This window comes from Urocampus carinirostris, chromosome 11 (assembly GCF_059441175.1).
Source record: "Urocampus carinirostris isolate Australia breed hairy pipefish chromosome 11, RoL_Ucar_1.0, whole genome shotgun sequence".
Classification (NCBI taxonomy): Eukaryota; Metazoa; Chordata; class Actinopteri; order Syngnathiformes; family Syngnathidae; genus Urocampus; species Urocampus carinirostris.
In genome coordinates, this window is record NC_142359.1 from 42,533,619 (window position 1) to 42,561,321 (window position 27,703).

Genomic DNA, 27,703 nt, shown 5'->3' on the forward strand with positions numbered 1-27,703 from the left:
AGATATTTTAAGATCAAGTAGGTGATGTCTCTTTTATCAATACTTAGGCGACAGTAGCTCAGGAGGTAAAGCGCTTGTCTTGAGGTCGCAGGTCCGATTTCCGGCTCGTCCTGTTATATGTCGATGTCTCCTTGGGCAAGACAATGAATCCGTAATGCCCCTGATAAGCAGGTAGTTGCTTTGCATGGTTGACGCTGCTATCAGTATGTGAGTGTGTGTGAAAGAGTAAGTGTAAAGCACATTGTGAAGTGCTTTGGGAGGACTTAATTGACTTGAAAAGTGCTATATAAATGCAGACCAATTACATTTACGCTAATGTGGGCTGTGGACTGTAAAAAAAACCCTGCAATTGGCCGAGGGTGGTGTCAATATAAAGGTGTAGCGAATATGGGTGGTAAATAAATTGAACAATTGAATTCAAGAGCCGAGTTTGAATGGATGAAAAACCTTGTTCAGTCATTCTGAAGGTTGGCTACAAACACTTGAATTATTTTTACCGTTTTGATAGTTCAATATACTTTAATCAAGACACACGCACTCTTGGATTCATGGACTTTTTTATACTAATCATCTACTGAAGAAGTTTGAATAGAACACAAAACAATAAAAAGAAAATGGAAAAAAAAAACGAGAAGTTGAGAACTTATTGGTACCATTTGAATAGACAGCAACATTGGCTTGATGATTATGCTATTATATTTTGATAAAGTTCCCCCTTTGACGTCACACCAATACCAATACCTAGAAACAACGAGATGTTCTGTAAGGCTCTGCTTTGATGAAGATGACGGCCCAGTCTTTATGTCCTTGGCTGTAGAGCAATGAGGAAATCCTGGTAGGCTCGAGAGCCGGATAGAACGATGACCACAGGATGCAGATTGTTAAAGGAGAGGTTGAATGACGTTAACTGCTGGTGGCTTGAGGCTTCTCTGAGGTCGCTGGCTTTGTACCACTGGTTTGGCCGCTGGCTTAATCAAGTTTGGCTGCTAACTTGGCAAGGCTCTCTGGCTGCCCGTTGAGCTAAGACTTGGTCAGGACCAGCCAGGGCGGCCTTGGTCCAGTTCCTCCTGTTAGGACAGTCCTTCTTGCTTCTTGCTGGCCAAAATTTAGACTCGCCTTGCGAGGTCAGACGTGTACCAGCTCTCGGTTCCGGTCTCCTAGGAGGGGCGGATCCCCTGTGGTGGAGTGGTCATGGCAACCTTTGATGCACAAATGCAAGATAACGTTCCCTCCCCAACCTCATATTTCACCAGTATCAGTCAGATAACATATCTATGTGAATTACTTAAAACAAAGTATTCACCTCACATGCTTTGACATTGCAAAACCGAATTCTGACCAAACGTTGAATACTCGACAAAGGTCAGAGGCAAACAGCCATATTGGAAATAAGTCATGAGTCTGTTCATTTGTAAATTAAATGTATGTGGCAAAACAAAGAATGACCGATGATGCAGAAATGCTTTTAGGTGTTTTTTTTTCATCTGTCGGCGTTTTGGAATTAATATTTTACACGGTTGCATTCACTGGATAGTCCTGGATGTAACAACTCCTCCTTTGCAAAGAATGAACTCATTTGCATTTTAAAGCAGGTATAGTAGAACGTATTCATCTTTTCTAAATAGCACTGGGGGCGTCGTTGCTGTCATGCACTTTCCGGACATTTTAAACATCTTACCTAGTGTTTACTTTTATGTGTACAGTAATGCTAATTGTGATTCACCCTGGTCAATCCTGGAAGGGGGACTACCACATGTGAGGTCCTTTCTTAAGGTTTCTCTTTTTTCCTCACGCTGAGGTTTTTGAATTGTTCCTTGCCCGCATGCTGGTTTTCCCAAGAAGTAAATGACCAGCAAAACCAAAGCAACGCAATCGTATATATGCAACCCCATAAAAGATCTTTAACATAGACACACTACTACTAAAATAAATTCGGAATAGTCATCATCAATCATTCAATCATACATCTTGAATCCCAAGAGTTTAAGCTTTCCAATGATATATGGCATGACAGTGAGTGGAGATATTGTGAAATCACGTCTTTGTTTAACAGTCCGACATTAAGGGGTTAAGACTCCATTTTTCAATGTCACATACCTTGTAGTTAAAAAATGTTGTAATGTGGGAGAAGAGCTCGAAGCAGAAATCCAGCTCAATCGTTTGGGACAGGACACATGCGGCCATGCAGCGCCCGGCGTGCCATCCCATTTGACGAGCTTGCGTCCACAGACGCATCTGCAGGCAAAACGAAATAAGTGAATATTTGCGCATATTTTTAGAAGTGTGATTTTGGCTTCCCTGTTGCCAAAGCGGGCTGTGTTCCCAGCATGCCGTGCAAACATCTCCGGCGGCGTAGACGTCCAGCGCCGAAGTCCTCATGTGGTCGTCCACTCGTAGGCCACCATCTTCAGTCACAGCCAACTTAAAAATAATATATGTGTCTATTGTTGTATGCAAATATTTAACATCTGGGGATTTCTTTGAACTGTTTAATGGCTTTATAAATGTCTTTATATTTAGTCAGATTAAGACTATTTGTTAAGCAAATTTCCTTTGGGCGAAGAGAATTATTTCCTAAAAAGAGCATCGGATTTGACTCTCATACAAACAAATCATACAACCCACGCAAGTTGCTAATGCTAACTGTCAACTATTCTAGCCATATTACCCTTATGTTTGCACTTCATTTAGGTGCAAATTAATAATTGTGTGCTTTACTTAAATTGAGGATGCTAAGGGTTCTTTACTGACATCTAGTGGCCTATAAAATTAAAAAAAGAGAAACAAAAGGCATGTCCAAAATCCGGCCAGGGGGCCAGTTATTGCCCTTGATCATTGGCCTGTGGCCTCTGTCATAACAGTAATAATATGCTCACAACCAGTAATGTTGACCGCAGTATAAAATAAACTAAAAAGAAAATCCCTGGCTAAATAATTGGGCCTCACACATTTTCAGCTTTTGATCATTGCAGCGGTTACAATCCCAAAAAATCCGTGAGAGGTAAAATCGGTGAAATAATCTTTTTTTTTTTTTCTCAAAATTATTGTACAATAAAAAAACACTTTACAGGCTCAAGCATTTGCTTAACAAATACAAGTACCATATATACCCTTTTCTAAAATGTGTTTTTTTTTTAAATAACTAATTAACTGTCAAATAATAAACAGGCAGACGGAAAATTAACTCATTATAGTGAAGGATTACTGTATAGAGAAATAAACGCTACTGTAATCACTCTTTAATAATGGGAAACAGAACCCCCGCACGGTTGGTGAAAACCCATGAAATAAGCTTACCCCTATTTTTAATGTTTGCTCAACCAAAGATAATGGTTCACAGCTGCAATGATGCTTCATTTCAAACGAAAAGAACAAAAAAAAAACAACCACAACACAATTTTGCTCTCTCTGTCCCTGCTCTCAGCAACAGTCAACAGGGGATAATGGATCAAAGCCAAAACAGTGCAGTTCGTTTTAGGCAGGCCACAATTACATGCTTCAGCGGTCTGATCTAAAATAAAAAAAGCTTTCCACCAGTCTCTGCTATCGTCAATAGTCAACCGGGGATAACAATGTCACCAAAACTGCCACATCATGTATCCATCCATCGATTATCTGCACAGCTTATCCTTAGTTGGGTCGCGGGGCTGCTGGAGCCCATCTCAGCTGTCTTCGGGCAGTGGGCAGGGGACACCCTGAACTGGTTGCCAGCCAGTCGCAGGACCTACATCACGTGATCACTGCTAAAATCGGGGTCCGCCATTAGAAATGTCCGCTGTCATAACACCATCACACACTGCCTTCCTGGTGCCACTATCTCAATGAAAACTCCCAGGACTTTTATGTCATCTTCCATCCACCGTCTATGCATGTTATTTTTAATGACACATTCCGTGAACAATCAGAAGTGACCAAGCTTGATTTTATCAAACTTTTTCAGTTCTTACACATCTGCGGCAAACTGTTTTTATCTCCGGACCCCCACCGTCCTTCGTGGCATTTTAGCAGACTCCTCAGCCAGAGCACTTGGCTGCGTTTTACCTGCCCAATGTATGAAAGGGGTTTTATTGATAATTTCAACATAATCTTACTGTCAGAAAATCTAAACCTCCGTGGAGAAACAGTGCTATCAAAATAGACAATGCAGGATTGCTGAAAGAAGGTGGAAAAAATTGGGATCACACAGGGAAATATACTTTCAACAAATCAAAACCTAAAAAAAACACTTTAACAGGCTAAAATAGCATACTTATCGAATCTTATTTATGAAAATAAAAATAACCCCAAATTTCTTTTCTCCACCAAACTTTTAACTAAAGCTGATTTTAAAAAAATCCCACTGGAGCCGACAAATGATCTTTTCTGAGGACTTTGCAAACCACTTCAGAGGTAAAATGACTAAAATCAGGTCCAGCCTTCGAGCCCATCAGAAAGAAAGATCTACAATGGTCAAGTCAAGTCATGTTTATTTGTATAGCCCTTTTCACAAGGAATCTCAAAGGGCTGCACAATTGATTTTACTTGAGGAAACACTGGAAAGTTTTGCCTTGGTTGATGCAAGGACTGAAGGAGTTTTCTCCCAAGTCAACCCAACAACCTTTTGGGCATTTTATGGATTCTTTGATGAACAGATTTTAAATATAGTCAACCGCTCTCTTTAGACTGGCACTTTCCCTGACACCTCTAAAATGGCGATGGTGAGGCTCAATCTGAAGAAGACACATTTAAATTCAAGCCGTTTTAATAACTATCATCCACTGTCCGAGTTACCGTTTTTAAGCAAAGTTTAAGAATAATTTGTTTTTATTCAGCTGATTTCCTCTTTTTTTTTTTTTTTTTGAAGAAAACAGTATTTTAGAGAAATTCAGTATGGTTTTAGGAGCCACCACAGTGGAGACTGCCTTTTTAAAAACTTTAAATTATATCAAGTATAATATGAATTTCAATAAGCAGAGATCTGGTGCAACTGGATCTTTGTGCTGTCTTCGACACAGTAGATCACCACATTTTATGAAACAGATTAGGAAACCTGGTGGGCATCTCTGGTACTGTTTTAAACTGGTTTTGTTCTGATCTTGCAGACCGACATTTCTACGTATGTATGGACGCATGTTCCTCCGGGGCCCATAAAATTACATGCGGGAATCCCCAAGGTTAATTTTAGGACCAGTACTTTTTAATCTAGCCCCTGTGGTGAGGGGGCCCCCTCCTCATGAGAGGTAAAAGAATTCTCCCACCGTGGTCCGCTGCATGTCGTAAAAGGCGACAAAAGTTGAGGGAGCGAGGGGACTGGGGATCCTCTCCTCTCTATCTCTACTCCCTAAGAGACAGCAAGGCAAAGAAAGGGGGGCGGGAGACCAAAAGGTCTCGCAAACCCTAGTTATAGGATCACTAAATGTGAGAGGATGTGGAAGTAAAGCGACTGAGTGGAATAAAGAGGTGATCGGAAGGATGATGACTGACAGGAAGGTTGATGTGTTAGCCTTGAGTGGAATGGATGAATCTATGTGATCTAATGAATCTAATCAATATGGCGGCGCCCCTGTTCGGCTGCGGCTACATCGGCTCGCTACAGTTTTTTACACTTTGGCCATAAGACCCAGTCTTCGACTCAGTTTTGACAGCACACAAAGTCGGCTCGAACTGCAGATTAATATACGATCGCAGTTTTTTTTGATGGATATGCGATCATCCAGACATCAAGCGCGGAGTTTTAATGTGAACAGCAGAGCATGTGTAAGAGTAGGGAGTGAGGCAAGTGAGTGGAACCCTGTGTTGACTGGTGTGAGGCAGGGGTGTGTGATGTCACCATGGCTGTTTAATGTGTATATGGATGGCCTGGTGAGAGAGGTGAATGCAAGAGTATTTGGCAGAGGTGTAGAGATGATGGAAAACAGTGGAAAAGTGTGGCAGGTAAGTCGGTTGTTGTTTGCAGTTGACTCAGCGCTTGTGGCTGATTCTGAGGAAACATTGAGAAGGTTAGTAATGGAGTTTGGAAGAGTATGTGATAGGCGTAAGTTATGTGTGAATGTTAGGAAGAGTAAGGTGATAAAGTGTTCATGTGATGGAGTGGGCATGGCGTTAGAAATAAGGTTGAATGAACAGGTGCTGGAAGAAGTTGAAAGCTTTAGGTACTTGGGTTGTGATATGGCTGCAGTTGGTGAAATGGAGTGCGAGGTATTGCACAGAGTGAATCAAGAGAGCAAGGTTTTGGGTGCTCAGAGGAGAGTGATGAGCAACATGAGTATGAGTATGGATGTTAAGAGGGGACTGTACGAGAGTGTGATTGTGCCGACTGTGTTGTATGGTGCAGAGATTTGGAGCCTGAACACAGATTTAAGAAGGAAATTAAATGTTTTTGAGATGAAGTGTTTGAGGAGTATGTTTGGAGTGACAAGATTGGATAGATTGAGGAATGAAATTGTGAGAGACAGAACTGGAGTAGTCGTGGAACTGAGCAAGCTTGTGGATAAGAGGGTACTCGGTTGGTTTGGACACATGAAGAGGATGGATGAGGAGCAAATGTTGAAGAGGATCTGCAGAGCAGAAGTCAATGGAACGAGACCAAGAGGAAGGTCGCGATTGACGTGGATGGATAGTGTTATGAGTGCACTGCGGGAAAGAGGTCTGAATCTAGTGGAAGCTAGAGGTACTGTTGGTGACAGGAATGAGTAGAGAGGGGTTGTAAAGGATAGTGAGATATTGGGCGCGTTTTAAGTGATGGACAGGGCACCTGTATCATGCGGCAAGGGTAAACCAATGAAAGCTATCGGGCCCTGCTGTTTAACAAAGGAGTGTGTTGTGTCACCCTGACCCCAGTGACATGGCCGCTTTCTTGTGTCTCGTTTCATCTGGAGGGACGAAAGCATGACCAACTTGGGTGCCGAGGTGCCTAACTTGTTTGGGTGTTTGGGCATTTGGGTTGGCCATGGCCAAAAAATGTTTGTGTGTGTTTTTGCTATTTTTTTCCTTCTTATTTTCTTTGTTATTGTATGTGTTTGTCTTGCTGTTGGTCACCCCTCTTGAGGGATATGACCAAGATAGATAGATTAGATAGATTAGATAGATTAGATAGATAGACAGACAGACATTTTAATCTGTATATGCTTCCCTGTGGGGATGTCATCAGAAGACACGGAGCCAACTTCCATTTTAACGCTGATAGCACCCAGCTCTACATTGCCGTGTCCCCTGATGAAACAAGTCCTATAGATACCCTTTTAGATACCCCGAAAGAGTATTGCTAGCTTGCAGCTATTGCAAATCTCAGCAGCACTAGTGCTTACTGGGACTGGGGGGAGGGATCACATTGCACCAGTTTTAAAATCACTGCATTAGATCCGTGTGCGTTTCAGGATCAATTTAAAGGAGCTTTATCTTGTTTTTATTTGTTTTTAAATGTATTAATGGGTTTGGGCCATCCTATTTGTTTTATTTGCGGTCCCCGAGGTCCTCTGGCAGCAGCTTGTTGATTGTTACCAGGGTGAGGACCAAAACCTACAGTGAAGCAGCATTCAGACACTTTGGTCCTCATCTATGGAACAGTCTACCGGAGGACATCACAGATCTGCAGACCGTTGATATTTTTAAGAGGAGGCTCAAGACCCACTTTTTCTATTTTTATATTTCAGTGTGTCCTGTAAGGTGTGGTTCAAAGGTTGAAAATCTAGAAGCCATCGGCTGCCATCCCTATCAGAGTGCATAAGCCTCCCTCAGGTCCCTTTCCTCAAATGGGTAGTCTGTGCCTTGCCATAATCATATTTTATCTCTATCACTACTTATTTTGTCCGTATTGTATTTTAACCATTGTGTGTGCATGTGTATGAGTTGTTTTGGTTTGTCGGTGGGAAGGGGGAAAAGGGGGATTTTACCATCTTGTTGTATGTTAAATATTTTTATACAGCACTCTGAGTGGCAATTTTTGACGGATAAGTGCTTCACAAATATATTTGATTTGATAATGGATTGTGGCCACAAGTGTGCATTTACATTTAGGCATGCCAGAACAGCACAACACAAATGCCTTTTGCCAGTTCTTGCCTGCAATCTGGGATTGGGGATAATGGATCATGGCATCACAAGTGCAGTTCATTATAGGCGGCAATGTTGTTACAGGAAAAAAAGACGCAAAGCCCAACAAAAATGTCATCACTTGCAGTAATATGCGATCACCGATAATGGATGGTTTTGGTCTCTTTTGTCCCAAACTGAAATAATCACTGCTACTAGCATTGAGAGATCCCAGTTGGATGACACATAAATTCTCGCAGAATGTTTTTTCTCAATCTTACCTGGTACCTCGTAAAATTCAATCACAATCCGAAAAACTTAATAGTGTATTTTACACATTTTTCTAAGGGTACGTTTAGTCGCTTCCAAAGTGACCATTTGAAGACGACTACATTATGAAACTAAAACAAATTTGTATTTTACTTTGGGCAATTTTTTTGCCATTGTTAAAGATTTGTAATTGTCTGACTTCTCTTTCCAGAAGTCAAACAAATGATTCTGCACACTTGCGTGTGATAATGATGAGAAAGAATGTATCTCGATTTGCAGTGCGCACGTTCGTTTTCGGCTCAGATTTGAATAAAATCTATCTATCTACCCTGGTCATATCCCTCGAAAGGGGTGACCGACAGCAAGACAAACACATGGAAAAAAACAAAAGTAATTCTTGGTTTAATCAAACAGGGCTGTATAGGCTAAATGGGGTTGTGGACAGTGATAAAAAACCTGCTATTGGCCAAGAGTGGTGTAAATCAAAAGGTCAGCGGCTTACTATTATATTGTGAATAGTTTTACGAGTTTGTTTATTTTAAAAGGGGAGTTTTGTTTCAAAAAGAACAATTTACAATAAGAAACGTCAAACGAAGCAGACATAACATATTTCAGCGACTGGTGACATCTTTAAACACGCATTTTCTTATCAACAGTCTGGCGTTAAGGGCATTCTCTTCAGTTCCAATGTATTTATATTTTCAGTGAATGCATTTATTGACGGTGCTAATCCAGAGTTCCTTCAATTGCAGAGAACATAATTTCTAACCTGAAAAATACATACTTTGTTGCCATTTAGAAACGGCTCTGTGTTGGGTGTGACCCCCGTAGCGCTTACAACAAAGTCGCAGCCAAACGTTTTGCCGCTTGTCAGCCGGACAAAAACAGGCCAATTTCCTTCAGGACCTGAGAAATAGAAAATCAGGAAAAGGCAATCAGGACATTTTAACTTTTGTCTGAACTTCATTTGTGTTTTGAATTTAACATAAGCTGAAAGGTCCCCGTTTCGAGACCGGGTAGAAACATTTGTTGGCCTGGAGAGGTATGGGTGCCACCAGGCTGTATTTGCACAATACACACCACAGGAAATGGTGCCCCTACGAACCTAGCAGTTAAGGGAACCCAGTGTAGTATGAATCAATGGTAGATGTTTTAACATGTGAACCGGGGCAGAGTATACATAAATATTTAGAGCAGGGGTGGTAAACGTTTTTATTGAGGTCCGCATTCGGTTAAAAAATATGGCACTAGGGGGGAAAAAATATATTTTTTAGTATCAAACATTATTTGATATTCCATTTTTTTAACCTTTAAACAGACCGAATAATCTTATCAGGTTTGAAACACTCAGAACTAAAGCAAAGTAGTACATAATTCCCTTTTAACACTACCAAATTTGATTACATGTTTTGAATACTCAAAAGCCAACACAGCTACCTTAAAAGTATTTTTCTTCCATTAAATTACATAAATCTCTCGATGAATAAGATAAATACTTAATAAAAAAATGTAGCAAGGAAAGAAAAATGTCGCCAGCTATTTGAATATTGAGGAAACTAGGGACAAGAGTGGAACCAAATCGACATTTTTTTATTTATAGTGTTTTTATTTTACAATTTTATACATACTAATATTTTATTTTAACATTTGGCGGGCCGGATTCAAACACCTGAGGGGACAGATTACAAAGTCTGTGGCCAGAAGACTGTAGTTTGCCTACCACTGATCCAGAGAATCTAGAGTTCTCACCGGTATCATGTCTCTGTGTTTGGGATTGGTTAGTGAATATCTCCTTAGAGGTGAAGATTGTTTCCACTTCACACTGATACTCCACCGTCACTTTGCGTGATGCCTGATCAGAAGTTCAAGACCATAAACGTCAATAAACTCTTTTTTCAGAAGAATTTTTGCAAAAAATCCTCACGCCATCTGCTCCTTTGAGAAGTAATCCTTGATGCCAGTCAGGACCGAGCGCGCTGCCAGAATCCATGGGACCACAGGTGCGCCCTCGCGTATGTCGATCTAGAAATTAGTGTGTAGAATCAGTTTACTTTTGGGGTTTTGATCCTTTATAGAATTTCAGTGTGCATTGTGTAGAGCAGGCGTCGGCAAGGGGTTAACCAGTGGCACACGAAAGCACATCAAAACAATAATGATTATTTTTTTAAAATGCACATTTTTACCTGAAATTTAGACATTTTCAGTTGCGCGCCAATCTACGGTAGCGCCCCTCCTCCTCTGCTTCGTGTGTGAGTGTATGTTTGCGCGGCGCCTCGCAGAGGAGAGCCCGTGTTTTAAACCAGCTAACGAAACAAATGAACGAATCATGACGCCTCCTCTAGCGAAAACATCTTGTTCTTTTCAGCCAGCGTGGACAGACAAATAGGGCTTTGTGCAAAAAATTACTATGCTGTTTGTACATTGTGACTGGTAGCTGTCCATATCACTTGTTTTTTGATTGTAGTTCATTGTTGATGAAGAATGGTTGATACTGGTTAATTCTTGTGGTAAAAAGTTGCAATCATTGAGGGCTACAGCCCTTTCCACTTGTCTTTCAGATTCTATTTTTAGTTGATTGATGAACAAGAACAGTGGAAGATAAATTGTTGAGTGATACGATTTCGATGTATATCAATGTTGTATATTTGGATTGGTGTAAAATTACATATCTGTTGGATATAAAACACACTGAAAAAACACACTGCCACACTGATTTACAGGGAAATTCAAAAGTGGCACTCCACACCAAAAAAATTGCTGACCCCTGGTGTAGAGGAACTAAACTGCCACAAATTTAATTCACCTAACTTTTTTTCCATCCACTGACTCTGTCTTGCTGTCGGTCACCCTCTCACGAGGGATATGACCAGGGTAGATAGATAGATAGACTCTGCCAACACCTCGATAGACCCACAATCCCCGTTGCCACCATTGGTATGCAATTGTGGTCAGAGATTACATTTATTGACTGTCAATTATCAATTATTGCACAGATATGGTAACGGATTTGTCAGGACCAGAACAGAAACAGGACCCAATTACGTTACGTTTCTCATAAGTTTTATCAAAGGAAAGAGGAAGGGCTGCGCCCACAATCCGGCGTTCACTAGGCGCGGGAAGCAAGTCGCTCTCGTACTCAGTTTATCATCCAAACAAGGAAGTGGATCTTCCGTAGCGAGCGATGGCGGTGTCAAAGACGGAAAAACAGGTCTATAGCCGGGACAGGAGAGCAAAAACGTGGTTGGGGTCGGAAGTGAGTCGTAAGACAGGAAAGGAGAGTAGTAGCCGGGACGGGAGCGTAGACGTGGTCAGGATCAAAAACAAGCCGGGGGACAGACGGGAGCAAAAAAAAGGTGGTAGTCAGTGTCGAAAAAGGCTTGCCTCGTGTTAACTGAGGTTCGCAGACGGATTGACAACAGGGGGGAGATAGGAGTACATTTAAATAGGGAAAGGGAGCCAATCAGAGTCCGAGGCAGTTGGCGCCAAAAGAGTGGGCACAGGTGATTTACATCGATAATCCTGACAGCATTTCTAAATTTGTCTACATATAAGGATTACAAGACACACATTCAAATACCCGGCCATTTAGGCCTTACAGTCTGGTAAAAAACAGTAAATAAAGGTTTAACTATCGTGGAACCTTTATAGCCTCAAAGTTGTGGCCCGTGGGTGAGGCCCCAGCCTTAATATGAAAGTCTCAAAGGACAATGTGTATTAAAAAGCGCCTCCTGGTGGGAAAATAGAATAAAAAACAAATACTGTTATAAAAAATAAGCAAAAATATATGAACTATGAAATAAACATCCATGTTTGAAAATACTCATAGGAAGAGTAATTTGCATTGATTTTACATAATATTAGCCTCACTTAGAGGATGACATAATTGTCAGCCATCTTGCTGATCAAGTCTCCCCAAAATAAAAAAAACGTTTTTTCCCCTTTTTCCTTCTCTTTGCCTGGCTTTTTCCTTCTATTTTATCTTTTACTTTGTCGTGTTTCCTTTCTTCCATCTTTTTTCCTTTTTGTCTTTTTTTATTTCCTTTTTTCCCTTTTTTGTTAATTGCAAAAGGTTTTGCTAAATTAAAGAAAAATGTAGTGGTTTGGTTACTTTAAGTCTTTGTAGTTAACTTTCTTTGTAGCACTTGTTTTAGGTTGCACGGCACAATTAACATCAAGCGGTCAAATAATACACACTGTCCCTTTTATGTAAGTGCAGTTTACGGATTAAAAACCAATGCAGCCCAACCTCACCCAGACCCCAACTCTGGCGGCCCCCAAGTCAATTGAGATTGAGACCCCTACTGTAATGGGACAAGAAAAGCAATTTGGTTTGGATTTTAGACCTGAGGTGAAGGTCTGTGCCTTGGCGGATGTGGGTTCCTTGGTGGTGTAGCGAGCTCTCTTACAGGTGGCAGCCCGCTCTGGTTTGTCACTGTTCAGTGACGTAATAAGGAATTGTGCCGCTCCTGCGTCAAAGAAAGTGTTCCCAATGGCGTCGTCTTTCACGGCCCAGATCACCTCACAGCCTTCAACCTCGTGACTAAAACGGACAGAATAACATAGTTCCCTGCATTTAACTACATGCAATTGTTCTCATTTACAGCTTTAGGCAGGCATGTCCAAAGTCCGGGGCCAGTTATGTCCTGTAATCAAATTCTTACTGGCCCGCTCTGGTAATATGAGTGGTTGCCTTTGATGGCAGATGAAAAAAATATCTAGCTATCTAATGACTTTTGTACCGTTTTGCTTCTTAACTTAAGTTTGTCAGCAACATCCATTCATTTATTTGCAGGTGGAAACATTTTACATCTAAACATTAGAGTTACGTCACTCTTACCGGTGGGATACAAAAACCGTTGTGCTAAGGTTCAGGGCGCAACCACTATTGCATTGGTGAACCACATTTAATCTACAACCCTTCTCCTCCTTTAAGTGTAAAGATATGAGGACACAAAACAGCACACATTTTCTCTTTCACACTGTGGTCAATTACTAAAGTATAGTCAAGTCAAGTCATGTTTATTTGCATAGCCGTTGATCACAAAGAAATTCAAAGGGCTGCACAGACCACAGATTATTGCAAACCACGGACAGGGCAAATAATACACAGATATTGTCAACTTAAAATATAAGGTATTCATATGCCATAGAATAAAAGTGTGTTTTCAGCTTAGATTTAAACATTTCCACTGATGTTGCAGATCGAATCTCAGGGGGAAGAGCATTCCACAGCACCAGGGCCCGAATGGAGAACGCTCTAAAACCTTCGGATCTCTTCTTGGCTCTTGGGATCACTAGTAGACCAGCATTTTCAGAGCGAAGCCTCCGGACCAGAACATAGGGGGAAATTATATCTGAAATACATGAGTCCATGCATAATTTATACATTACATTTTAAAAAGAAATGTTTACAACTACAACACTTGTCAACAAATGTCAGTCTATCTGGATAGTTGCGTCCTCTTTGATCTCCTTAGCTCTTGAGTAGTGTCTACAGAACTAGCAACAAAGGCAGGTGGAGCAGCCTGCTTAAACAGTCCATCAGGTGTCACATTCAGATTTTCTGAAAGTCCCTCATATGACATTTTAGCGTGGTCAGGTGTGACTGGCACAATGTCTTTAAAACTGCTCACAATGTCCTTTGGTGACAACTTCTTCCCTCTGTCATCATTGCGGACACGTAGGTGATCCTGGTGCCTTAGGACCTGCCGGCCATCAGATAAGTCCACCACAAAAGATACTGGACCTGGTGAACCTACGGCAAAGTTCTTAACGTACACACTGTCCCCTGGGAAAAAAAAGTCTTTCTGCAGCATGGCTTTTTGTTCATCTTGTGACTTGACCACTTTCGCCCTGAGGTCTGGGTGAAGAAGGTCCAGGGTAGATTTCGGTCTCCTTCACAGTAACATTACTGCTGGCGAAACTCTGGTAATTGTGTGCGGCGTCATCCTGATACAGGAAACGTGAAAGCTTGGTTTTCAAAGAGTGCCCTGACATTTTTTTCAGGCATCTTTCAGAGTTTTGACAGCTTTCTCTGCCAATACGTTTGAGGCGGAGTGGTAGGGCGCTGTGCAGACATGATTGGTCCAGTGCTTCTCCATAAAGTCTTAGAAAACGTTGTAAGGGAAATTATGTTCTAAACGTGCCTTTTACACTATATTGTATTTGATATATATATACACTTATACTCTTCTTATACCTGTATAGGTTTATTTTTCTATAGTTCTCAATACGTGTGGCTTTCAGACCTAAACGCCTTTAAGGTCAAGAGAATAAGTTTCCCAAGCCAAAGAGTTTGTCTCCAAAATAATTTGTCTCAAATTAAAAGCTCCACTGGTAAACTCACTATCTTTTATCAAACACACATAACTCCTTTCTGCTAACCCATCACATAAGGCTACAACTTGAAGGCCCCTGGAATTTTCTTAAGACTGTTTTCTATATCTATTATCAAACAATGAACTGCTGTGATGGAAGAGATCTGCAGGTTCGAGAACGTTCTCCATTCGGGCCCTGGTGCTGTGGAATGCTCTTCCCCCTGAGATTCGATCTGCAACCTCAGGGGAAATGTTTAAATCTAAGCTTAAAACACATTTCTATTCTATAGCATATGAATAACCTATATGTTATGTTGATAATGTGTATTATTTGCCCTCATGTAGGTTTTAGGTGAGGTGATGGTGTCATGATAGCCTGGAGTTTGCAATCGTCTTTGATCAGTGCAGCCCTTTGTGATTAAGGGCTATACAAATAAACATGACTTGACTTGACTATCACATGATTCATCAAGGGAATTTGTTAAAAAGGTACGGCCTTCAAGTATATTGCTAAGTTAGTTTGCCTCCAAATGGAAGGGTGTACACTCTTCTTTCCATGTGTAATGTTCGGTTAGAGTGCCCTTTTGTGGCCAGCAGTGTATATCACACCATGTAACCAAATGAATCTTCCAATCAGAATACTTTTACATGCACAAGGTTTATTCTAACCTCCAATCAGAATCCATGAAACTGTATAGGAAGGGCTCTCACGCTTCAGACTTTGGAATTCATTACATGCCAATCTAAGAGTGCTTTATCTTGTCTACAATGTGCTTGCTTTTCTTTAATAATTAACTTTGTAACTTAAACGTCTCTGACATTGTTTTGAACCTGACAACATCTCTCATAAATGCGGGCCCATTGTCCGTCACAATCATGTCTGGCAGTCTATGTGTTGCGAATATGCTTTGCAGTGTCTCTGTAGTAACTGAAGCAGTGATGCTTGACATGATGTGGGCCTCTAAACACTTAGAATGGACATCCACTAGCACCAAGAACATCCCACCCATAAATGATCCAGAAAAATACAGGTAGAGTCTGGATCATGGACCTTCGGCCACTGCCATGGGTGAAGATGCGCTGGTGCTGGCTGGTTACTTTGACATAGTGCCTTACGTTTTCTTCCAAGGCAGAGTCCATTCCTGGCCACCACAGGAATGACCTGGCATCACCAGCTCTCGACTTGGAGGTTGTACAATCCCTCTAGAGCCCCATAGGATGCAACCATCCAATACATTCAACTCCAGTTTCCGCTTGACATGTGGCTTGAATTTTTCCTCCTCCACCTTTGTAGGCCAACGTTGCAGCAACCATCTCTTTACTCGTGATAATACTGGGTCTCTCTCAGTCCACATTCTAATCTGTTTTGCTGTCACTGGAGCATTTGCTAATGTATTCATTATGGGGGCATGTCAGTGTGGCTTGGTGTGTCAGGGAGAGGCAGGCGGCAAAAAACATCAGAATTTGCGTTTTCACTCCCTGCCTTGTACTTAATCCGGTATTGGTATGCTGATAAGGTTAACGCCCAGCGTTGAATCCTTGCTGAAGCCATGGGAGGTATGCGCTTTAACTAACTGAAAAGACCCATTAGGGGCTTATCATCTGTAAAAATTGTAAATGGGCGACCAAACAAGTATTGGTGGAAGCGTTTCACAGGAAGAAAACATGGCGAGCCCATCTTTTTTCTAACTGTGAGGAACAATTTTCTGCTGCAGTGAGGGTGACCACCGCCCTCACGCCAAGAGGGGATGCGTCACAAGACAGGATAACTTTCTTGTCTGGGTCAAAGTGCACCATTAGTTTTGCTGAGTGTGACAGTCACTTTACATGCTGGAAAGCTTCCTTCTGACTCTGCTGCCGCTTCCATGAACTGTCTTTGTGTAGGAGCTCGTACAGTGGGGTGAGTACTGTAGAGTGTTCTGACAAGAACTTCTGGTAGTAGTTAACTAAGCCCAGAAACGACTAGAGCTCCGCCACATTCTTTGGATTTGGAGCTTCTTTTATCGCCCTCACTTTCTCTTCCACAGGTGACAGGCCCTGAGCTAAAAAAAACACAGTTGTGGCACTTCAGATGCAGTCATGAGTCTGCCATCCTCTTTAGATAGATAGATAGATACTTTATTCATCCCCTAAGGGAAATTCACACTTTAGAACGTGGTCAAGGTTCTGCAGGTACTCCTCTTCTGTTCTACCTGTGATCGAAATGTCATGAAGGTAGACTGCAACATGGGGAATGTCTCTGAGTAGATTGTTCAAGGTAGGCTGGAAAAAAGCTGGACTGGATGCAACACCAAACACCAGGTGGTTGTACTTGAATAAACCTTTGCTTGTGTTGATCGTGACGTATTGTTTTGACGCTTCATCCAATAATAGCTGCTGGTATGCATGACTCGTATCGAGCTTTGTGAGTGTTTTGCCCCCTGCTAGCATTGTAAAAAGGTCTTCCACCCAAGATAAGGGGTATGTGTCGAGCTGTGAGGCCTGATTTGTTGTCAATTTGTAGTCTCCACATGTGCGGAATTGACTATCTTCTTTGACCACCGGCACAATTGAAGTAGCCTGGTTGTAGGATTTAATCATTTCAATCACCCCTGTTTGCTCCAGCCTTTCCATTTCAGCCTCCACCTCGACGCAGATGGCGCGTTGCGGTCCACACACAATTTAATCGTTGTCCCGTTAAGGGTTCCAAGCTCCTCTTTAAAAACATCTGCATATTCAGCGAGAACGTCTTCTGCAATTGTGATGTTTTTAACTTCTCCCCAAATTCTTCCCCAATTTAGGTGAACCTATTTTAAGAGGTCCCGACCCAAGTTAGGCCCCTTGCCTTTTACTAATAGCAGTGTTGCTTTAGCTTTCTGTCACTTGTATTCAATATTTACATCTATTTCCCCAATAAGTGGAATGGATCCACCCATATACGTCTTTAGTCCCTTTTACTTTAGCAGACTTGTTGAGCACCACAACTTTTGAAAAGTGCGTTGACTGATGACTGAAACTGAGGCACCAGTGTCCACTTAAATCCTCAGTTTTTTACATTTACCAGGAATCCTGTAAAGATGGGTTCAACCCGGGTCGACCCATCACATTTAACATGTTGAATGAACACTGCTCCTTGGACTTTTCGCTTTGTAGGTGATAAGTTTTCAACTTCGGCTTAGATTTTCCCCATTCCTTCTTCTGGTTGTTTTTAATTCCCCTGCACTTTTTAGCAACGTGTCAGTTTTTCTGGCAATTATGACAAATGGCATCTTTAAAATCACAATCATTTGCAAAGAGGGTTCCCATACAAAGGCATCACTCCACAGACTTTAACGGCTTTCAACTCTTCTCTATGGATACCAGATGAACGGCTCTCTGCTGCACACCTCCGTTTGCATGTTTAATGTCGTTAGTGTTAATTGTAGCCGTTTCCATTGCTTGGGCGATTCAAATGCATTCTTGAGAATCAGTGTTTTCCCCAAACAACCAGCACCGAATCCTGTTGTCATTAATTCCACACACTTACCTGTACCACAGCATGACTTCAAGCACCGCACCAAACACACACTGGCTGTCTAAACTCAGCGACGAACACAGCCACCATCATTTCTGGCTCGTGTGAATGAGTGTGAAACTTAAAGCGTTGTACAATCACAGACGGTTTGGGGTTGTGGTGATTTTTCACCATGGTCACCAAGCTTCTGAAATCAATCTCTCCCGGTCTCCGCGGCGAGGCAAGATTGCATAAAAGTTAGTCTTCGTCCCGCACACACTGAGGAGAATCGATCGCTGCTTTCCCTCATCCGTGATGTTGTTTGCCAGGAAAAAGTGTTCCAATTTCTGCATGTACTCCACCCAGTCGCTGTCTTCCTTGACGAACTCGGTTAGCAATCCAACGGTCGCCATCGTTTCTCTCGTGCCAACTTCCTTCAAGAAACTGCACTAATGGCGTCAATCTTCGTCTCAACTTTCGATTTTACTTTTTATCCTCATTGCCAGTATGGTAATCTGAGTGGTTGCCTTTGATGGCAATAACGCACATGTACCATTTTGCCTGTTTACTTAAATTTGTCAGCAACATCCATTCATTCTTTTGCAGGAGGGAACTTCTTACATCTAAATATTACAGGTACGTCATTTTAAGATGTGGGATACAAGAATCCCGGGCGCAACCAATATTGCATAGGTTGCTATACCCGCTGCTGTAAAAAAAAAAGGGAAAAGTTGCGTGTGAGGGCTGCCGCTTTCAGGAGAAAGTGGAAATTGTAAGGGAAATTATAGTTTAAATGTGCCTTTTATACTTATATTTTTATATACTCTTATTCTCCTATACTTTTGTACTCTTATATCTTCATACGTTTAGGTTTTTATAGTATGCTCAATAAGTGTGTGGTTTTACAAATTTGAGTTGTGTTCAGAGGCACACATATTCAAGGTCAAAAGAGTAAGTTCCTGGTCAAGTCAAGTCATGTTTATTTGTATAGCCCTTAACCACAAAGAGTCTCAAAGGGCCGCACAGATCAAAAACTATTGCAAACTACAGACTATTATGACACCATCCCCTCATCCAAAACCTACATGAGGGCAAATAATACACATGTTTTCAACATAAAATATAGGTTATTCATGTTAAAGAATAGAAATGTGTTTTCAGCTTAGATTTAAACATTTCCACTGAGGTTGCAGAACGAATCTCAGGGGGAAGAGCATTCCACAGCACCAGGGTCCGAATGGAACGCTCTCGAACCTGCGGATCTCTTCTTGGCTCTTGGGATCACTAGTAGACCAGCGTTTTCAGAGCGAAGGCTCCGGACCGGAACATAGGGGGAAATTAAATCTGAAAGATATGAGGGAGCAAGTCCATGAATGATTTTGTATATACCAACAGAACCTTAAAATCACATCTTAAGCTAACAGTGAGCCAATGCAGGATAGCTAAAATTGGGGTAATGTGATCAAACTTTCTTGTCTTAGTTAAGCCTCGATGCAGCATTTTGTACCAGCTGAAGGGTCTTGATTTTGGACTTCGGGAGACCGGAGAGTAGTGCATTACAGTAATCGAGACAGGAGGTAACAAACGGATGAATTATAATCTCCACATCTGACTGAGACAGCATAGAGCGAATTTTAGCAATATTGCAAAGATGGGTAAAAGCTGTTCTATTAATAATCTTAAGGTGTGTTTGAAAGGACAAATCGGGGTCAAATATGACACCTAAATTTTTGACTGAGTCACTCTGTGTGATATTACATTTGTCAATGTTCAGAGAGGTTTTTGAGAACAAGTCACGGCATTTAGATTGACCAATAACTAGCATTTCGGTCTTTTCAGAGTTAAGGCGCAAGAGGTTGAGTGACATCCATTCTTTTATCTCAGTGAGGCAGGCCTCCAAATTTCCACAGTTTAGTGTGGCAGATTCCTCCATTGGAAGACATAGTTGAGTGTCATCTGTATGGCACTGAAAACTGATATTGTACTTGAAAATAATATCACCTAACGGAAGCATGGACATGCTGAAAAGAAGGTGGCCAAGTACTGAACCCTGCGGAATACCACAGGTCACACTAAAGGGCTCAGATGTCATTTCACCATATTTGACACAGTGGGTCTTATCTGAGAGGTAGGATCTGAACCATAAGAGGACGGTTCCTGAGAGACCAATCCATTTTTCCAACCGTTCTAGCAAGATATTATGGTCCACAATGTCAATGGCAGCACTAAGGTCCAGCAGCAGCATGAGTGATGAAGCGCCGGAGTCCATTGCCAGTAGAATCATTGGTTACCTTAATCAGGGCTGTCTCAGTAGACTGGTTAGGCCTGAAAATGATTGCATTGATTCAAAAGATTGTTTTTGGATATAAAATCATTCAGCTGCTGTGCCTCAACTTATTCAAGTACTTTAGAAATAACCGGTAGGTTTGAACAGGATCAAGGTTGGCCCGTTTCAGTTTATGTTTAATAACGGCGGACTTAAAAGCCGCTGGAACTACACCTGAGGAGAGTGATATGTTTATAATATTTTGAACTGAATGTCCAAGGACCCCAAAAAGACCATTAATCAGCCAACCCGGAAGCAGGCAAGTAGTCGGTTTGGACGTATTCACCACCTGTTTAAGATTATCGAGTGACAGATCACTAATGGGAGAAAATCCTTGGGCAGCCACCATGTCGTGCATCTATAGATTTCAGCCCTTGAATATGTGATGTATTAACGTTGTCTTTAGAAATTTCTTCCCGTACGCGTTGAATCTTCTTATTAAAGAAGACCATAAAGTCATGGGCTGAATGGGTAGAACTATCTGGGATAATCTGTTGCCTCGTTAGCGATGCTACAGTGTCGAAAAGGATTTGAGGGCTTTTCTTTTGTGCCGCAATAACTTTCGAAAAACAAGCTGATTTTGCAGAGGCAAGGGCTGCTTTATACTTTAACAAGCTGTCACACTAGGTGTGACGGACAACCTCAAGCTTGGTAGCGCGCCTTTTTCTTTCAAATTTCCTGCAGTCTTGTTTAAGCGATCTAGTTTCATCAGTAAACCAAGGCGTGCGTCTTTTAGGTCCTGATTTACCAACCTAGCTTTAAATTCATTCATGAGTGAGTCAATGGAGCCTTTATATAAGGGAAACGACGCAACTACTCCTGAAAGAAGATCAGAGAGCTCGGAAACTAAGCCAGTGCTTATATTCCTGCTAAATCCTTCAGTTTTTTTTAATACAACATTAAGCCAGCACCTCAAATGTAACTAAATAATTATCAGAAATAACGGTTGTATACAGTAACACCATCAAGTTTGAGTTTGAAACTCCTCGAGTCACAACTAAGTCTAGCGTGTTTCCATCTTTATGAGTCGGCAAATCAATCAATTTATTAAAACCAAATGTATCAATTAGAGACCGAAACGCAACAGTAAGTGATGTGTCTCTCATTAAAAAGCTAAAAGGTCAAAAAAGTTTCCTAGGTAACTCCTAGCCGTTAAAACGAACTTCCAGGTGCTTATCAAACAATTAACTACTGTGGTGTCCAAGACTCTATGTTAGCCTATCACATAAATAATTTTGCTTTTCTCACTCCCACATTCCAAAAACATGCATTTCAGGTGGATTGGCCGGTCTAAATTGTCCCTAGGTGTGAATGAGCGAGCGAGTGAGTTGTCTGTCCCCGTGTGCCCTGCGATTGGCTGGCAACCAGTTCAGGGTGTCCCCTGCCCACTGCCTGGAGATGGCTGGGATGGGCTCCAGCTCCCCCGCGACCCTAATGAGGATAAGCGGTACGGCTAATGAGATGAGATGAGACTCCTAGGAATCGCTTGACAAAGGAAGTCTGTGATCTGCTAGCTATGAATCTGGAAAAAGGGTAAGGCCTTTGATGTATATTGTTATGTTAGCTTTCCCCCTAGTGGAAGAGTGTACTCTCTTCTTTACATGTTTATTGTTAGGTTAAACTGCCCTCTAGCGGCCAGCAGTGTATATCACACCATGTGACAAAAGAAATCGTCCTATTAGAATGCCTCTTACGTGCAGGTGATTTATTTTATCCTACAATCAGATGTGTTGTTTCATTCTTGTATTTGCTAATAAATAAGCCTCCTGCCATCGGTGGAGCCTGATTCCTTCCTGATCCGATCCTGGAAGCAGGCGCGTACGATGGAAGGGATATCAAAACCTAATCTCAGACTCAGAGTGTGTTCTTTTCTTCATCCTAATATCAAGTTTTAACCTTGAGAGAAATTTGAGTATTTTCTCACTGACACAACTGCATCCGCCTAATTTGCTAAGATACTGTGTCTGTTTTCAAAGAATATACCGTACAATCCGGACTATAGAGCGCACCTGATTATAAGCCGCACGCACTACATTTTACGGGCATTATTTGTTTTGTCCTTACACAAGCCGCACCTGTATATAAGCCGCATGCGCCCACATTAAAACATGTAGAAAGTCAAAAGCTTATCCCAAATTTGACTAGGTGCCGCGATTGTAACTATAAATATAGTATATAATCCAAACACCACAATCGGCAACATGAACGGAAAATGATACCTGTAATTAGAATTTAATGCAGACCTTTAAAGTCCGGGTCCCGTTGAAAGTAATCCAATGAAAAAAATGTATATTTCCAAAGTTAAGGGTGGGAAAAATATATACCGGTATCCACTATTGTCCGCTGCAACAACAAACAGATTTAACTCAGCTTCACGCCACTTCCCGTAAGCCCGTGTTTGCCCCGCCCCTTCTTTTTGATTCACTCGTAGAAAACATATCACAATAAGTCTCTAAAATAAATACATTACAAAAATAAACAGTTGCAAATACATATTATATATGGTTACACATATTTACAAAGAAAGACGGTACACCGAGAGAGTTTTCAAAGCTTTAATAACAATATAATTTTCATCCCAAACCGTGCCTGTGAAAGGTACCAACGCGCTACTAATAACACGCTCGCAACGCATCATGCGTATCTGTTAAAGAAAGTCACACCGCAATTGCGAAATTCACGGTTAACCGTCCGCATCTTTCTCCTTATAACTGCCGCCATCAAGGGCGACTTCTTCATTACCTTTGTCAGACTGACAATTCGTACGCAAACTAAGAGGATGCCGTCTACCTTGGCGCACTTATTCCACCGGTCTAAATCTTACCTATTGTACTCGAGTGCCGCTGGTGGCAGTTAGAAAAATTACATAAATTGGCTGCTTTACTGAATAAGCCGCAGGGCTGAACATTTGGGAAAAAAGTAGCGGCTTATAGTCCGGAATTTACGGTAATATCAAGAGGCACTGCCAGACGAAAAAAAAACAACACAAAGTTAAAGGCTACCTCTTGCAAAAAGTATGGAATCAGCATTCTTGGGCATGCCCTCACTCAGACATTGTATTCTGTAGAAAAAACTCAGATCACAAACATGACACAATCGCAAGGTCATTCCAGGGGCAACATATTGGCATTCAGAAATACTAAAAGAAAATTAAAAAAAACATTGCAGTGGTTAGTAAATGTTACTCTTATAGAGCAAGTGCGGGAAAATAAATATGGAATTACTTATCACTGCATTTTGAGTAGAAAATAAGGACACACCCAGTCAATTTCCTTTCCTAAATTGGGAACCTAGCTTAGAATAAATCTGTTCATTAGTCAGCAGTTAAAAACAGTGCAGTTATCACACCTTGGCGGGCTCCTATACCAAGTGGATTGGCAAGAATCATAGCTCCAACAAGACATATGTCTCTCGAGACCAAAGACAGGATCGTCTTGAAGAAGGTAACTCTACTCATATGGTTGCCAAAGATGTGGGCTCTTCACAGTCAGCTGTATTGAAGATTTGAATCGAATACAATCAGCATGGGAAGGTTGTTAAAGTCAAGTGTACTCGTAGGCCAAGGAAAACATGTAGGCGTCAAGACAAACAACTAATGGCCATATGTCTTGAAAACAGAAAATGCACAATAATACAAATGGAGATGAAATGGGAGGAAGTTGGAGACAATGTATGTGACTAAACTGTGCAAAATCGCCAAAAGGAAATGGGATTTTCATATAGGAAAGCGAAACGTCAACTATTGTTGACACCTAAAAACAAGAGTGCAACAGGCTAAGGAGATGCAATGATGGACTGTGGATGACTGGATGAAGGTTGTCTTTAAGTGATGAGTCACGAATCTTTTGTTTAGTGTCGTTCTGGTGAGATTTACAAAGACGATTGCCGAAAGATGACATAAAAATTCCCACAGTCCTTAATAATATGGGGCTGCATGTCAGGCAAAGTCACTGGGGAGATGGCTGAGGTCAAGTCTATAATAAATGCAATGCAAGTTTACATTGACATTTTGGACAGCTTTCTTATTCCTTCGATTGAAAATTGAGAAATCATCCCAAAAAAGTCAAATTTGCACTTATTGTTATATTTAGTGACTAACATATTATGTACCTGTATGTATCAGAGAGCAGCCCCGTGGGGTGTCCAAAAACCCAGGTTGTCGAGTTTCAAATAATTTAGATGCAGTATGACTGAGCATTTGAAACTATATGAACAGAGTTAGTATTACAAAATAAAACCAAGTTATAAAAGGGAGGACAATTAAAAAGTAAAGGAGAAAAACTAAATAAATAAATAAACCAAGTTTAACAACTGAAAAGACAAACTCGATACTGAACAGAATTTGAACGAGGGGGTAAACCGGTGCACGCTGTCAGGCCTCTCAACTGATGGAGGTTGCATGGCACAGAAACTCACCACTTGTTGTGCTGTGGGCTTAATGTTCGGTGTCAGGTTAGGAAGAGCAAAGGGGAACAAGTGTTTGGTGAATGTGAGCGTGTTTTTGACTTAAGCCACCTCCCACTGGGATATGGCTTTGGTATATGGATAGATAATTATTCAGTAATTTAAGTGTAATTATTCGGCTTCTTGACATTATTATTTGCATTTTTGATGTATCCATTCTTTCAGTTGATATTCAGTTTTAACATTCTAACAAGTGGTGTTTTATTTTGTAATTAGTAGGGCCTAGACCTTAGTAGTACCTGCCCAAAACCGGCGTATACAAAAGGCTGTCGTTAAGTAGGAATTTTTTTATAATCACCTCTTTAACCCTTTCACCTTAAGTGTCTTTATTGTCATTGTAAGCCGCTCTACTGTAAAGTGATTGTCAGCCATGTTGGACTTTGCTTTTGTTGTTTTAAACCTCATTTGTGCCCAGAATATTCTAATTAAAAGCCTAAATGGAACTTCTATACTCATGCACTTATTTTACCAGTCCCGTTACTTAAATGTAAACAATCACATTGAGGAAATAAAATCTTTTTCTCCTTTCACCTATGTCGTATGGGAGAAATGTTTCGGTACTCGAACAATATAATGTATGAATACTGATCTCAAACAGATCATGGCCGAGTACCAAGGTTACTCTGGAGTTATTTAACAACTGAAGCTAACTGAAACTCACATATTCACTGTTTAATAAATAAAAAAAACTTCCTTCTACTTAAAACATTGCTCTTAATGAAAGTTCTGAAAATCACCACGCGAAGAAGAGAAGTTGAAAAATACTCACATTAACTCCAAGGCTATCCCTCCATTTCCAACAACAACAACCCTCCTGGCTTTCGTTAACTGCTTCTGAAACTCCTTAAACACAAACAGAAGAACTAATCTCAGTGTGTTTATTTTTTGAATAATATTTTAAAATGTTAATCTGGCAGGAAGAAAGTACCTGTCCGTAAGTTTTTTTTAAAATAGTTTTTTAAAATAATTGTAATTTACATTTTCTCTTTATTGGTAGTTCAGAAGATTGAAGGAGACATTGGGGTTTCCATTGAAAAAACAAACAAAAAAGGACGAAATAATGCTACTAAAAATACCAATTATTATATATAATTATGCATAAATACATAAATATACATATACCCAAACGTATATTTATATACATCAGTGTTCTCCCTGCGTCCTAGACGCATCATTTTTGCTGGGGGCGTGTCAAATCAACATGCGTCCCTAGGTTGCAACTTTTTTGACACAAAATTGTCACGATTACCAGATTACCTTTTTTTTTTTTTTTTAAACAAAGATGTACCGCACTCTAAACTTTTCGTCAGGCAGATCCGCCATTGTTGTTTTGGTCTTGCGGTTCAAGTTTTCGTCTGCACGCCGATCTCGGCAAACGAGATCTCGTTGCTTCGTGATTACGTCATTGTTGTGGTGGTTGTCGTTGAGTGAAGGTGAAGTATGTCTCCGAAAAAACTGTTTGTATTAGGTGAAAATCAACACAAAATTGGTAATTTCTTTAGTGTCAGAAATAATTCCAAACATAATGCAGAAAGTAATAACAACGGCAATAATTCCGGCACGGAAAAACGGCGGAGAAATTCTGCAGAAGATCGCGCAATTATATAAACACATGTGTTGCAGCGAACGATTCGACGAAAAATAATAAACAAAAGAAAACGCCTAGCAAGAAAAGGACTTTTCGGCCAAAATGGACTAAATTATATTCCTGGTTACGCTACGAGGAGGATGATAATGGATTGGACCTTGAGAAGGCATTACAACTGTGGCGGGACAGCAAACCACGAAGAATATATGAACTGAAAAATCTGAAGTGATAACTGCTTTGTATTACCAATTAACTGTGATGATTAAAACTGCATGAATATATAGACTAACATTTCAACAATATTATTTTGTATAATGTACAATATTTTTGTGAACTTGAAAATCTGAAGTAATAACTGCTTTGTATTACCAATTAACTGTGATGATTAAAACTGCATGAATATATAGACTAATATTTCAGCAATATTATTTTGTATAAAGTACAATATTTTTGTGAACTAAAAAATCTGAAGTGATAACTGCTTTGTATTACCAATCAACTGTGATGATTAAAACTGAAATAAAATATAGATTCATATAATTATTTCAGCAATAATATTTTGTATAATGTACAATATTGTTGTGAGCTAAAAAATCTTGAAGTGATAACTGATTTGTATTACCAATAAACTGTGATGATTAAAACTGAATAAATATATAGATTTATATGATATATTATATATTTGTCACAGGTTTACAATTTCAACCTCGATAACACTAAATTTTGGGGACCCATAGATCTCGGTTTGGACCCATAGGTTTTTGAGCATGTGAATCCCCGGGACCCATCACTTTTCAGAGGTAAAATGAACACTGTGCATATACACACACATAAATATATATATATATATATATATATATATATACAGTGGAACCTCGGTTTTCGAACGCCTCTCAGTTCAGACAAATTGAGAAATTCTTGCTTCGCTGTTGGATCAAAAAATCGGAGTTCGAACGCCGGTACGCTAGGGTGCGATGCTGAGCGGCGTACGGGTGTTTTAGCCCCTAATTATGCCTCCGAAGAAGTTCGGAGCAAGCAGCAAAGTTGCTACAGGTGAAAAAAGAAGGGTAGTGCGTCCGACTATTGCCTTTAAGAAAAACATAATAGCTAAATATGAAAGAGGTGTACGAAGTTCCGATCTTGCTAGTGAATACAGCATGGCTAAATCTACTATCAGTACGATAGTAAAGAATAAGGAGGCTGTGAAATCGAGTGATGCGACTAAAGAAGTTAGCGCTATAAGCAAGTAACTGCCG

General features: G+C 40.7%; 1 protein-coding gene across 3 annotated transcripts in view; it reads right to left on the reverse strand.

The window, feature by feature from the left end:
* Nucleotides 1-27,703, reverse strand: part of pyroxd1 (pyridine nucleotide-disulphide oxidoreductase domain 1) — a 40,845-nt gene that overhangs the window by 5,600 nt on the left and 7,542 nt on the right. Inside the window, exons 5-11 of one of the 3 annotated variants that reach the window (XM_088348153.1) lie at nucleotides 25,629-25,702; nucleotides 12,624-12,820; nucleotides 10,205-10,302; nucleotides 10,030-10,132; nucleotides 9,065-9,186; nucleotides 2,299-2,421; nucleotides 2,098-2,235 (exon numbers count right to left, since the gene is read on the reverse strand). In XM_088348153.1, coding sequence (XP_088204279.1) covers nucleotides 2,098-2,235; nucleotides 2,299-2,421; nucleotides 9,065-9,186; nucleotides 10,030-10,132; nucleotides 10,205-10,302; nucleotides 12,624-12,820; nucleotides 25,629-25,702 — 855 coding nt within the window. Of the gene's footprint in view, nucleotides 1-2,097; nucleotides 2,422-9,049; nucleotides 9,187-10,029; nucleotides 10,133-10,204; nucleotides 10,303-12,623; nucleotides 12,821-25,628; nucleotides 25,703-27,703 lie in introns of all 3 variants that reach the window. The other 2 variants (XM_088348152.1, XM_088348151.1) reach the window with 2 other exon arrangements.